Source organism: Ovis canadensis, chromosome 11 (genome assembly GCF_042477335.2).
Source record: "Ovis canadensis isolate MfBH-ARS-UI-01 breed Bighorn chromosome 11, ARS-UI_OviCan_v2, whole genome shotgun sequence".
NCBI lineage: Eukaryota > Metazoa > Chordata > Mammalia > Artiodactyla > Bovidae > Ovis > Ovis canadensis.
The window spans coordinates 56,173,738-56,187,075 of NC_091255.1; the positions used below are offsets into that span (position 1 = coordinate 56,173,738).

At 57.5% G+C, this 13,338-nt stretch overlaps 1 protein-coding gene across 1 annotated transcript; it reads right to left on the reverse strand.

Moving 5' to 3' along the window:
* Positions 1–746: 746 nt before the first annotated feature.
* CYB561 (cytochrome b561) lies at positions 747–13,130 on the reverse strand. The gene is made up of 6 exons (XM_069541697.1): positions 12,528–13,130; positions 4,399–4,616; positions 3,526–3,624; positions 3,190–3,293; positions 2,863–3,020; positions 747–2,663 (listed from the first exon to the last, which is right to left on the reverse strand). The coding sequence occupies exons 2-6, from the start codon at positions 4,601–4,603 to the stop codon at positions 2,471–2,473; spliced, it is 759 nt and encodes a 252-aa protein (XP_069397798.1). The 5' UTR covers positions 4,604–4,616; positions 12,528–13,130; the 3' UTR covers positions 747–2,470.
* Between the last annotated feature and the right edge of the window lie 208 nt (positions 13,131–13,338).

Here is a 13,338-nt window from a genome sequence, read left to right on the forward strand (position 1 = left end):
CCACATGGTACATGTTCAGGCTGTTAAGCAGATGAAGGTCCACCCTGGTTCAGGAGGCTCTACACATGTATCCAGCAAAGACCTCTCAAGCTCTGGCTCATACACGCTAAACACCAGATTTGATACAGAAAAGAAAGTGCTGGGAAGTAAGAATCAGTGTCACCGATGGATGACTTAACCTTATCAGAGGATGTTCTGTAGGGTCCCTTTCAATAGTGAGCCCCCGAGTAAGTTTCCATTAAGTGACAGGAGCATGTGGTGCATCCTGGTGAGATCTGAGGTCACACCCAGCTTCGCTGGAAACACATTTGCCTGACCCTCGGGGATTGATCTAAAGTAGAATCTCAGCTTGTTCTCAAAGCTTTGCTCCTCTTCTTAAGGAATGAAGAGACATATTTTTATTTATTTTTTGAGACATTTTTAAAACAAAAAAGGTTAATGGAATAGGCAGGGCAACTTCTTGCCAAGGTCCCATCAGGCTCTTGCGGTTCCACCCTCCAAGACACCCTGTCTGGGAAGAGAATTTCTCTAACCCTTTGGAAGAGCCTCCCTCACTGGGGTCCAGAGCGAGGACCATTTCAGAGCCTGTAGTGCTCTGAAGTGATAAACAGGATGAGTCACTTTACTTTCTGTGCCCAGCCTGGGGATATGCAGTTTCTCTCGACCCTGGTAGGCAAACTTCACGTATCTGCTAAAAGAGCTGGCTCCTTTTACTGCCACAGGAAATGAAGATAACAGGCCAGAGATCTGCTGTAGACGTTTATTGAATCATCTGTTGTACCAGCGCTACACTGGGCTTCATCGAAGACTGGCCACAGGCAAAATGAAACAAGCCACCGCGGATCAGCTTGGCTGGGGCAGGTGGGGAGGGGGGTAGCTTTTTGGCTCATTAGTTATTCAGCATACGCTTTGGCAAACAGGCCAGTGTTCAGGCTTTTTTTTTTCTTCTTTGCAAATCCAAGGTTCTGTTTCTCTCTGTGCCCTTCTGGCAAGGGAGATACACAATCCTACTCTGGTAGTTTGTCTAAGGTGGAGTTTTCCCACGTGTAAACATCGACTATACCAAGCGATCAAAGAACAGTGTAAACAGCAGGCGGTGGGGTGGGGGGTGGCCAATCGCAGCAGAGCCTGGAGCGCCCACAGGGTCGGGTGGGGAGCAGGCAGCCCTGCTGGGGAGGGCGCCCACCATCGTCACCTGCCCTGAGGAGCAGCATCACCTGAGGCGGGACCCCACGGCAAAGGCCGAGTTGTAGGAATCCGAGTATTAGAGGAGATAAGCCCCCTTTCTCGAAGGCAGCATTTAGCTGGGAGAGGCAGCTGCTGAAAAATGGTAGTCAGAACTGGAAATTTTATTAATGTCTTAAGTCAACTCTGTCTTGTCCGAAACTGCGTCATGTTCCTCAAAGCCCGGAAAACGAGGAAAACAAGGAGAGAGCATTTGCCAAGTCCAAGCAGCACAGATCAATGCTCTAATCACGTTATTTCTAGACCGAAGGCAAATAGCGACTCAGCTAACAGCGTTACACACTCATGACACACTCACGAGGTTTCAGGGGCGGCGGGGGCGGGGGGGGGGGGGGCAGCGATTAATCTGATTCCCTCTTGGCCCCTTCCTGCAAAGACCGGTGGCAGGTAGGAGAGAAGACTGTCCTCCCAAACCCTCCTCATGGAAATCGAAAGGGGGCACCTTATCCTTTTCTAGCGGCAGCTTTTTGTTTAGGGGGAAAAGGCCTGCGCCCTCTTGTCAGAGCAGCCTCCCGCGAGCTCTGAGGGTCAGGAGTGGAGGCCTGGACCAGCAGGGACAGAAGCCCACCCAGGCCCACCTCCAGCCTCTTCTCTGGGCTCCCCTCTGAAGCGGCTCACAGCAAGTTTGTCCCAAGTCTACGGCCCCCAAGGTAAAGCCGACTCAGGGCTAAAGGGTTAAAGAAAGGGAAGGCTCCAGAACGCAGCTGGGCCAAAGCCTGGGTCCAGAGAGTCCCAGGGAGTCCCTCCCCTCTCCTGGGGAACCTGGCCCTGACACCAGCATATTTCACATATAATGTCACTAGCTCCGCTGCCAGAGGCTGGGCCCCTTCAGAGCGCCGGTCCTCCAGGACGCAAGACTCCTGGCAGGAGTTCGGGGTCACACAAAGCAAGTCTCAGCTTCGCTGCGGCCTCGAGGAAGGAGGCGCCCCACTCTCGGCGCCATTTAGGCCCAGAGCCTTACCCAAAGCTGCTCCATCTTGGGGTGGAAGTCGGGTGGCAAGAGGGGCCGGGGGGGTGGGGCGCGTGCTCAGGACTAACACGACAGCAGCAGCAGCGAGGAGCGGGAAGTGGAGGGGCCCTGAACCCCAAAAATCTGCGCTCAGAGAGGACTGCCCCCACCGCCCCCCCTCCGCTGTGCCCAGCCCTGCCGGGACCCTCAGCAGCGGGTGCGGGACGGACACCTGCCTGGGCCCCCGGAACAGGAGGGGCCAGGATGGGGCGCCCGTCACTGGGAGCTGGGGCTGTCGCCCTCCGTCAGCATCTTGAAGTCCATGGAGAGCGCTTGCTCTTCCGCCTGGAGGGGCCGCTTCCAGTCGGCGCGGGTCAGGATGTAGAGTACGACGGTGGCGAAGGCGGCCAGCAGCAGGCCCAGCACGTTGGCCAGGACGCCCTCGGGCTCGAACGTGCTGTACTTGGTCCTGCGGGGTTGAGGCGTCGCCCTTAGACCCAGTGCCGCTCACCCCCGCCGGAAAGATGCCCGGGGGTCTCCAGCCCGAGCCCGCCCCCCGCCCCCCGCCCCCCGCCCCCCGCCCCCCGCCCCCCGCCCCCCGCCCCCCGCCCGGGAGAAAAGCCCCGGCGCGGCCGCCCCGCCCAGAGCCGCCGGGAGGGGGCGCTCACCCGAGCTCGAACAGCAGCGCCTCCTTCAGGCCCAGCAGGGCGGTGGCCACCGAGAGCAGGAAGATGGCGGCGCCGAAGAAGACGTGCTGCGGGCGGTAGCGGCTCCGCAGAGAAAACGAGGCGCCCGGGAACAGGAAGAAGCTAAAGCCCACGAGCCACTGGGAGGAAAGGCGAGGTGCTGCCGGGGACCGAGCTGCGCCCGCTCCGCGCAGCCCGGGGACACCCCGGGCGCACAGCTGGCCACAGCCGGCGCGGGCCCTGCTCCCCGCGCCTGCCCGGGCCCTGCTCCCCGCGCCTGCCCGCCGCCGTGGGGCGGCGAGGACTCACCTGCGCAAAGAAGAGCGCGAAGACCAGGATGCCGCACCAGCTGTGCAGGCTGTACAGGTCGGCGTAGCCCTTCTTCCTGTGGTGCTCGAACACCGCCACCAGGCCTGGCGGGAGGCGGGGGTGGCGTGAGGACAAGGCTGATGGGCGCTGAGGGGATGCGGTGACCCGAGGGAAACCTGCCTGGCCGGGACTTCTGGGCTCCAGTCCCGGCTCGGTGGCTGCCAACACCCAGTGTCCCTGCCGGCGGGGGTGGGGGGGGGGGGGGACTGGACAGTGAAGCAGCTACTTCCCCAAGTCAGCAGAGGTGGAGGAAGGGCGTGCCGGCCCCCAACTCACCCACCAAGGCGATGACGAAGGCGAAGACGTGCAGCAGCCCGTGCAGGACTTTGGTGGTGCGTTTGGCCTCATTCCTGAAGACGCGGTAAACCAGCAGGGCTGTTGGCCGTGAGAAAGGGAAGGTCAGCGTGCTAACCCCAGCCCGCAGCCCTCCGGCCAGGGCAGCAAGGAGACACACCCTCGGCTGAGGAGGGAACCTGCGTCTAGGGCTTGTCCAGGTACCCCAGCCACAGGAAGAGGGAAGAAAACAAGGCTCCTGCGCCCTGGCAGGCCCACCCCGCCCCTTCTTATCAGCTGTCCCCGGCTATTCCAGGCTGTTTTAGGCTCATCAAGCAGGCACATCAAGGTGCCACGTACTTCTGAGTTCACCCCTTCGCTTTGATGGTCCTCGGTTTGTCCAGCACTGAAGCCTGATCACTTATTCACTAGTTTTAGCAAGCAGGCTCCCTGGTTGGGAAACCCCTGGTTCTCAAAGCAGAACCTTGTGATCCCAAGTGAATTCCCCCTCTTCTAGCTGAGGCGGTCAGGGCCAGGGAGCCTGGGGAATGCCCCGTAGGAGCCTGCTGATGAAGGGGTTGCTGACCCCGGGACCACCTCGAGGAAGAATGGATAGATCCAGCTTTCTTGTTTCTAGAAACAAGGCCTTGAGGCAGAGTACATGGCCAACCACAGCCTGGATCCTACCCCAGAGAGAGGAGCTCTAGCTCTGCCAATTCCATCATCTACACACCGTTTTCAGTCAGAAAGGAGTTGCCACCCAGCAGCCTCAGAGGGCCCTGATTTGGATTCCCAGTGTCCCCAGGCTCTGAGCCAGCTTCCGGGGTGAAAGGGTCCCTCAAACCCGCTCCCAGGTGGTGTCGCCCAAAGACTCACCATCTCCCTGCAGGAAGACCAGGCCTATGACCATGCAGAGCGGGTGCACGTTGAACTGCAGGGCACTCTCCCAGGCAATGCCGCCTCGGTACATACCAAGCCAGGCACCAGTCATGGCCACCACGGTCAGGCCCAGCAGCTGGGAGAAGGCCACGTAGTAGGGCAGCGCCCTGGGTGCGGGTGCTGGGCTGGCAGGGCCCTCCATGCTGAGGCGGCTACTGCGGAGAAGATGGCAGAGCTCAGAAGAATGGCTCACAGCCTCCAAAGATACGCCCCGTGCCTGCCTGCCACCTCCCTCTCAGCCCACTCCCCCGGCCTCTGTGCTCATGTAGCAAGCACCCAGCGGGAGGGGCCTGGCTTCCTGCAGAACCGGACCACACCTGGCTGCACTTCCACCTGCAGTGAGGGTGCAAGTCAAGGTCCTCCACATTCTGGGCAGAGCAGGAGGGCCCCATGGCAGTGCTTTCTGTTTCATGAGGCCCTGGGTTTTCTCAGGTCGGGTTCACGGGTGAAATACAGAGGAGTGAGCACATTCCTTGAAGATGCAGGAATTTTTCCTCCAGATGAACCATAACAGGCGTCTGGGATGAGAAATGGGAGCCTGACTCCCCCTTGCCTGCTGTTTCAGCTCCAGCCCCAGGTGAGAGAAGTCCTGCCAACAGAGCAGCCCCCAGCAGCGTGGCAGCAGCCAATAGAGGGATGTGCTCTGAGCTGCTTCGCCAGCAAGGACGTGGGAGAGAGGAGCCTTCAAGCAGCCCTTTCCCTTCCTGCCTCCCCCCGCTCCTCCCTGCCACACCTGGGGCGGTGGACCTGCACTGCTCCCAGGCCAGGCTTCCTGAACCGAGCCCTGCAAGGTAAGAACGGACTCCTGGGGTCACGTAGCTCACAAGGATTTGGTGACAGCATGTGTGTCCCTGCTCCCACCCAGCAGACAAGGATCGGCGGCAGGTGGGAGGGGAGAGGTCTCAACGGGGCTTGGAGAAGCCAAGCCCAGGGGCCAGTGGGAGGCATTTCCTGGCTCCTCTGCCCAGGCCTGGTTGTCACCAAAGCCAAGCCCCAGCTCCGACAGGCCTGTGTGCCAGCTCTTCATCCGGAACCTGCTGGTTCTTCCCACACTCGGGCGGGAGTGGCAGTGAGGGGGGATGGGAGGAGAGGAGGCAGTGGATAAGCAAGTATAGCCACGGTGCCAGCGTCCTGTGGCCACAGAAAGGCTCCGCCAGGGCTCCCAGGGGGCCCAGCGCTCCATTTCCCTGGCTCGCCTCTTGCACTGCCCCAGCCTCTCCCAGTGGCCCTGGAGACACCCTCCTTCTCCTTATTACCGGCAGAAAACAGCAGCTGAGCAGAGAGGTTTGACTAACACATTGTGGGATCCCTCCTAATACATACTGAGCACAATGGGTTCCCTGGTGGCTCAGACAGTAAAGAATCTGCCAGCAAACCTAGGTTCAGTCCCTGGGTGGGGAAGATCCCCCGGAGAAGGAAATGACTAGCCACTCCAGTATTCTTGTCTGGAGAATCCCATGGACAGAGGAGCCTGGTAGGCTGCAGTCCGTGGGCTCGCAAACAGTCGGATGCAACTGAGCGACTGACTTTTCACTCTCACTTTTCACCCTCTACCCTGTGCAACTCAAGAGAACTAGCGTCCGGTCGATCAGGCCGTGTCCTCCTGGTAAGCAGACCATCTTTACCCCCACTTCCCTCTGCCACCTTGGACTACTGTTGGCAATGCCACAGTTTTTTAAAGTGGTGGGCGGGCAGGCAGTGTTGATAACCCACTCCCTGTAGTAAAATACAGATAAGCAAAAAAACCCAGAAATTATAAGTAATCGATGTTTTGATTTATATCTTTTCATACTTTCTTTTACAGAACCATAACCATACCAATTTCTAACCTTTTTTCACTTAATTCTAGACCACGCACATCTTTTCGTGTCAGTGAACATACATCCACATCATGCTTGTCTTATTACACGAGTTTCATATTTTAACCAATCCCTTATCTCTTGTTCTTAAATATTTAGCCAGCTTTCAGCTTTTCACTAAGTAGACAACACTAGGTTATCATCTCTGCACAGCTGTCTTATTCCTAAATGGGATCCTGAGCAAGGGCTAGGTTCTTTTTTAGATTTCGGAAGCACCCCCATTGCAGGTGGACACACCTGCTTCCAGAAGCCCTGGACGCAGTGATGCCACGCCAGGAACTCGTGCTTGCCCATCGGTCAGCTCCACACCTACAGTGGAGACCCTGCCAGTCGGCCTCTCCTCCAGACTCCAACCCCACTTCTAGCTGTCCACTAACGCCTCTACCTGGACATCCCCCAAGCACTGCAAGGTCCACACATCCAAAGCCACATTCCTCTCCTGACAGGTCCTCAGTGTGGCCACCTCCCCCAGGCCTCGCCATCACTTCCCTCCCAGCCACCTTCATTGCCACCACCCAGCAGGGCTGGAACTTCTGCCCCCATCTCCCTACCCTCCTCAGTCTGCCTGACTCACAGGGACAGGGACAAAGCCAGCTCCCCAGTCTTGTTGCCCCTCCAGGCACAAAGGGCCGCCAGCATGTGATGGTCAAATGCCAACTCCTTCACTGATCCCATCCGGGTTTCCACCCGCAGCCCCCACTGTTTTCCTGCCAAGCCCACTGGAGGAGGTGCTCCCAGGCCACGGCCCTGACAGCGCAACCTGGCGGTAACCCCTCCACCTCACACTCCCCTATGCTTCCTGCCCCACGACCTGAAATGGGCATTTTGTTCACCACTTTGTCCCCAAGGCTGGCCAAGGGCTTACTTACCCCGGTCCTTGCCCTGCGCTAAGCCCACGTGGGCCTCTCTGCGGTGGAGCCCTGTGAGCTCCCTGCAGGCAAGGACTGCATCCGCCTCCCCCTTGGGTGTCCTCGGGGATCTGATCCCTTGTGCCGACTCCAACAGGAAAACTGTTCTGAACAGAGAGATGCTGTCCTCCTCTCCTTTATTAGATTCCTCTTGAGAGCCCGGGGCACAGTCAGAATCTGATTAGCTCTGAATTAGGAAGAACAGAAAGAATGGGCTCTGCCCCGGCTGACCTGCCAGTCTGCCCGCCCATTAGACAGCGAGGACAGAGCGGGGCTCAGGGCTGCAGAGAACAGCCAGCTTTTTCCCTTCCCAACCAGTCTCATCGTGAGGTGGGCAGAAGTGGGCGTTCTCTTCTTAGCCTCTGATTTATAATAAGAAATGTATGCAACAGAGCATCTAAAACCCTAGGAATTTTCAATGTGAAGAAAGCCACAACTGTTCCTTTTGTTATGTTAATATTACATTATGTTAATGAAGCCCCTAGAATACTGGGGGGTGGTTACCGGGGGAACCAACCTGTGACTGGAGGGTTGGCACTTTCAGTCCCGCCCTTGACTTCTGGGGAGGGAGAGGGGCTAGAGATCGGGTTCAGCCACGAATGACCAATGATTTAATCAGTCGGACCTGTATAACGAAGCCTCCTTGAACCCCCAAAGGGCAGGGTTTGGAGAGTTCCCGGGTTGGTGAACACATCCACATGGTTCCTCGGGGACAAGCTTCAGTGCTCCAGACCCTTCCAGATCTTGCCCCACATACCTATTCATCTGGCTGGGATTTTTACAATAATAAACCAGGAATCTAGCAAGTTTCTCTGAGTTCTGTGAGCTGTTCTCCCAAATTAACTGAACCCGAGAAGGGGGTCATGGGAAGCTCTGATCTGTAGCGTATTAGTCAGCAGCACAGGTGACATCTGTGCTGGGGTCGGTACAGTCTCGTGGGACCAAGCCCTTAACCTCTGAGATTTAACCCTGTCTCCAGTTAGGCAGTGTCAGTGTTGAGTTAAATTGTAGGACAGGGACTTCCTGGCAGTCCAGTGGTTAAGACTTCAAGCTTCCAATGCAGAGGGTGCAGGTTTGATCCCTGGTTGGGGAACTAAGACCCTACATGATGCAAGCTGTGCCCGAAGAAAAACAAAAATTGTAGGACACCCAGCAGCGTCCGCTTAGAAATGGAGACTCACTTGGTGGTGCCGAAAACACGTGGCAAAACGTGGCTTTGATGTCCTCACTGAAAACCTCCCGAGTTGCCCTGGGAGTCTGAACCCTAGTGCTGCTGGCACTGCAGCGTTGTTTGCACCCTGAAGCGGTGGCCTGGAGATGCGGCCTTCTGTGCCTCAAGGGCGGGAGCCCTGCTCTGTACTCAGCTCTTCCTGCGTTCTCTCTTTCAGTCTTCACAATAATCTATGATGGTAACAGTATTACCCCCATTTGACACGTGAGTAAATTGGGACTCAAAGAGGATAAATAGTGAAAGTGAAGGCGTTAGTCGCTCAGTCGTGTCCGACTCTTTGAGATCCCAAGGACTGAAGCCCTGCAGGCTCCTCTGTCCATGGAATTCTCCAGACAAGAATACTGGAGTGGGGAGCCATTCCCTTCTCCAGGGGATCTTCCCAACCCAAGGATCGAACCCAGGTCTCCTGCATTGCGGGCAGATCCTTTACCGTATGAGCCACCAGAGAAGCCCAGAAGGATTTTGCTGCAGATGATTTTGGACAAAAGGATAAACGACTTGGTCCAAAATCATCCGCGGCAAAGAACTGCTCAACTCAGTTGTTTATCAAGTGCCTGCAAAGCGGTAGCCACACTGCTGGATGCTGGAACACAGAGACGAGACGTGGCCCCCGCCTTCCGGGGCCTTGCAGACAAGATGCAGAGCAGAGGCAGATTCTAGAGTAAAGGGCCCTTGAGTTAAACTCCAGTGAGCACTCTGGATTCATGCTGGAGTGGCCATCCTACACTGTGGCTCTGCGCTTTCTAACGCCAGTAACTAGGCGAGAGTAGAGAGCTTCCTCGGCACTGAAGCCAGGATTCAGAGGACCTGACTGCTCAGAAACACAGCCCAGGGATAGCCTCTCCCCTCCCATGCCATCCTCCTGGGCCTGTCTCACCCCCTCGAGGACCCACTCTAAGGCAGCTCACACCCACCATGACTTCAAGCATTGGTGTCCCCCATGGGCTTTCTGGGGAGAAAAGGCTACAGGTAGAAAAGGGCACGTTAGAGAGAAAAGGTGACGGGGACAGACTACTGCAGGATCTTCATGACAACTGCTCCAGAGGCGTCTCTCCTGGTTACTTCGCCCCCGTAATGAGGCGTCCCGGAGGAAGTCGGAGATAAAGGATGACCGTGGACTCACAGAAGCCTAAGCAGTTCCCCTTGTAGCACCTTCCAGTCTGAAGGTGAGTCTAACCCTGAGTGTGAGGGATGACAGGAAAACACAAAGGAGAAAGACCAGTCCCCCTGACCCACAGCCAATGAGATCTAAGTGAAAAAATCCAGATATACAGGAAAGACAAAGCTGCGAGCAGGTTCTGTGCTTCACGGAAAATGAGCTGAGACCCCTTCAGCAACGTAGCTGCCCGTCACTTCTCTGGTTCAGGGTAGCTGACAGCACATCTCTGTGCACAGATGGGCTGCTTCCAGTGACGAGGGGTGCAGAGAAGGTCCTGCGAGGACTCTGGAATCCGACTCGCCCACAAACACGGGTGCACCTGCTAACCCTGAAACCAGTTGGGATTCGCTCCCTAGTAAGCGAATGCCGTGGACTCCGACCCCTGCGTTTCCTTCTCTCGCCCTTCCCTCTTTCTAACGGTGGTGCCTCGGAACACTGGCAGCTCTGGGGCCTCCTGTGTTCCCAGAGCCACACAGGCAGCAACATCAAGGGCCTGGAAGCAGCCCACCTGCACCCCAAAGGCTTCCTTGGTCCTCCGGACCAAGCACCTGGGTGAGCTCATGTGGACCCTTACTCGGCTGCCCTCCTTCCTGTCAGAGCACGGGATGGGGATCTAGGGTCTCTGGCAGCTTCTGGAATCTCAGGCTGTGACCGTCACCACACCCTGCCCCCACACACCTGCAGTCAGACCCCACTTAACTTGATCAACCAGGGCCAGGAGCTGCCGCAGGGTTTGAACGTGCCAACAAGCATCCCTCTCCCTCCCTGAGCCCGGGGGGCTTCACTGAAAGGCCACCAGGCCTAATCTCATTATGAGGACCAGACACCACACACGTCCACAGCCTGGAAGCAGGAGCCTGGCCTGGCTACAGACCTTATCGGCAGCAGCGTTTTAATTAGGTTAGAAAAGATTTTGTCAGGGGCTAGAACTTTTCTTGGGTAAAAGGGGTAAATGACTCAATTGTCTTAGAATATCCTCGAATGTGATGAAAGACGAGGCAAAATGAGGGCTGGGCTGTTAGATGGGGCACTGTCTTACCACTGGCACCCAAGTAACCCCCAGGAAGGAAGCTTGAGGTCAGACACCAAGCCCAGTTCTCCATTAGGTCCAGGGGCTCAGTATCAGGGCTCTCAATACTATAGGGACTCACAAAAAAAGGTGTTGATTTCTGTTAAAATCATAAGGAAAAACAAACTTCTAGGACTGAATAAAATATTTTAATTTTTAATCCAGCCTGGATTATATTTGTCTTTATACTGATGTGATTGTAAAATACAATTCTGTTTATTATTTTTTTTAATGGAGGAAGGAGAATGTCACAATGCAGCCCTGGTCAGATGGATGTGATTTCAAAGCCAGCCCCACCGTTCATGACAGGGAGCCAAGAGCCTTCCATGAGCCTGATTCCTCTTCCAAAAGGGAGGGGCGTGTTGAGGTCCCCCTTACTGGCCTGTAGCAAAGATGAAGCAGAATATGTACCAGTGCTAGCACACTGCCCGCCACATAGTAGGCATTCAGGTAAATAGCAATCCCACAAAAACTAAATCTTTATTTTTAACAGCACCTTAGGAAGACTCACACATCAGAAGCTGTTGACACATGAGGTTTGGGGCTGTAGACAGCCAGATAGCAGCAGACAGCATGACTCCCTCTAACAAATCCACACCCTCCCTTCTGCCTACCATGAATCCCCACACCTGGGCAGAAAGCCCTGGATCTGGGGTGAATTCCTCCACCAAAATCTTCTAGCATTAGAACCACTTTGTATTAGAAGTCGCCCAAGGGAAGATGGGACAGGCAGGGAAGCAGTGGGACAAGCAAAGCCTCCACTCAGGTCCTGGAGGCCCCTCCTGCCCAGGGGTGGGGGTGGGAGGTTGTAGCAGCCGTTTCTGTGTATGGGGCTCCCATTGGCATTTAGGAGTTGCCTGTATTTTCTGCCTCAATCCAATTGCACAGAAGAAATCAAGATATGTATGAGAAGGTAGCAAAGCTTTTTGGGTTTTTTATTTGTTTTTGCTATGAAAACGAAGGAACAGAACCCAGATAAGATAGAGCTTCATTTAATGAGTCTTAGAAAATCGTCAAAGCCAAGGTGGCATGAGAGGAGAGGGGCAACCAAAAGGGAGAAAGACCTGGGAGGGGTGCCAGCCTCTAAAGATGTGGCTGGGACTTAGGGGTCCACCTGGATCCTTCTCTCTGTGGTGCCCTGGGGTTCAGGGCAAGCGGGGTGGGGGGTGCCCCCCATACCCAAGTGTCAGAGGCAGCGGCAGATCCACCCACAGTTCAGCCACCTACCACAGCCAACCGGAGGAGAAAGGATCTCCCAACGGGGAGACTCCTCACCCACCAAGAGGCTGGGGGTGTGTCAGAAGAATGAGGAAGGGACCTCCTAGCTAAACACCTCACCCCAAAAGAAAGGGGCAGAGGGATGGAGGCCTGGCCACTAGAAGCAGCTTGGCAGCTCCGTTTCAGGTTTCAAAAGCACAGTCGCGGCAAATGTTGGTTGCTGCACTTCTACCCTGCCTAGTTTCTGGAATATGGCAAAACATTAGCCGTGCATCGACACATAAACTTGGGGTTCCCTGCCGCTCCGTTCTAACTTCCAAGGAGACGAGGCGAGAGGCAGGCGGGGGCCGACGGCCGACAGCTAGCGCGAGTCGAGCTCTTTACTGTCGGGCCGGGCTCGGTGGCCCCGAGCCCAGGGAAGCAGGTGCAGTGAGTCAGATTGGCGGCAGGAGAGGACAGGAGAAAGATTGGCTGCGCGCCGGGATCCTGGCCTGTTCCGGCGCGGGTGCGGTCCCGCCCCAGGCCCGGCACCCCTAAACCCACGCTGCCGCGGCACACAGCCGGGCCCCCTCCCCACTCCGCGCCGGGGCTCGGCTCGCCCCCTCCGGCCTGGGCCGCCTACCTGGCCGCACGTCGGGCCCGGACCTCGTCCTCGCTGCTCCGCGCCGCGCCGCCGACCGGCCCACGAGCCGCGCGCGCCGCGCCCGGGCTGCCCTGCCGGTTCTGCCGGCCGCGCTACCACGTCGCCATGGCAACCGGGCGGCGGCAGCGGGTTGGCGGCCAGGCTGGCGACGCGTCGGGCGGGGGCCGCGGGGGCCGGAAGTGCCCCGGCGGGTCCGCGCACCCCTGACCGGGCCGGGTCCCCATGATGCCTGGGCTGGGTTCGAGGCCCCGCCAGGCCCGAACCTTGACCCCAGCGTGGTAGGGGCTGCGGCGCGAGACCCGCGGCTACAGCGACCCGGCCTCCGGACCCGAGCTCGGGTAACCTTCGAATGCGGGCCTCACGACCTGGCTTGCGGGGTCCGCCGCGTTCAGGGGCATACGGGGCTCTGCTGCCCCGCGGGTGCGGGGTCCGCCTAGTCTAGGCCAGACTCGGAGGCCGCGAGTGGGGGTGGGCTGCCTGGTCCGCCGAGGCGCGACCCGGGGCAAGACGGGAGGGGGAGTAGCAGTGAACGGCCACCCTCCTCCGGCCTGGTCTCCGCGCTTGCAGATTCCCTGGCTCCACGCCCTTCCTTTCCCTCCCACCTTCATCCCTCGCCCCGCCCCGGGCTCAGGTGGCCACTAGGTGTCAGACGTGGCCCAGGGCTTGGCCCTCCTCGGCGCTCCCGCAACCCTGGGGGACTCGCCCTCCCTCGCAACCTGGAAGATGGAGGTGTCATTCTGCAGGGAGCCTGGATTCACTGCCTCCCCGGTTCTGCAGCACCCACACCCCT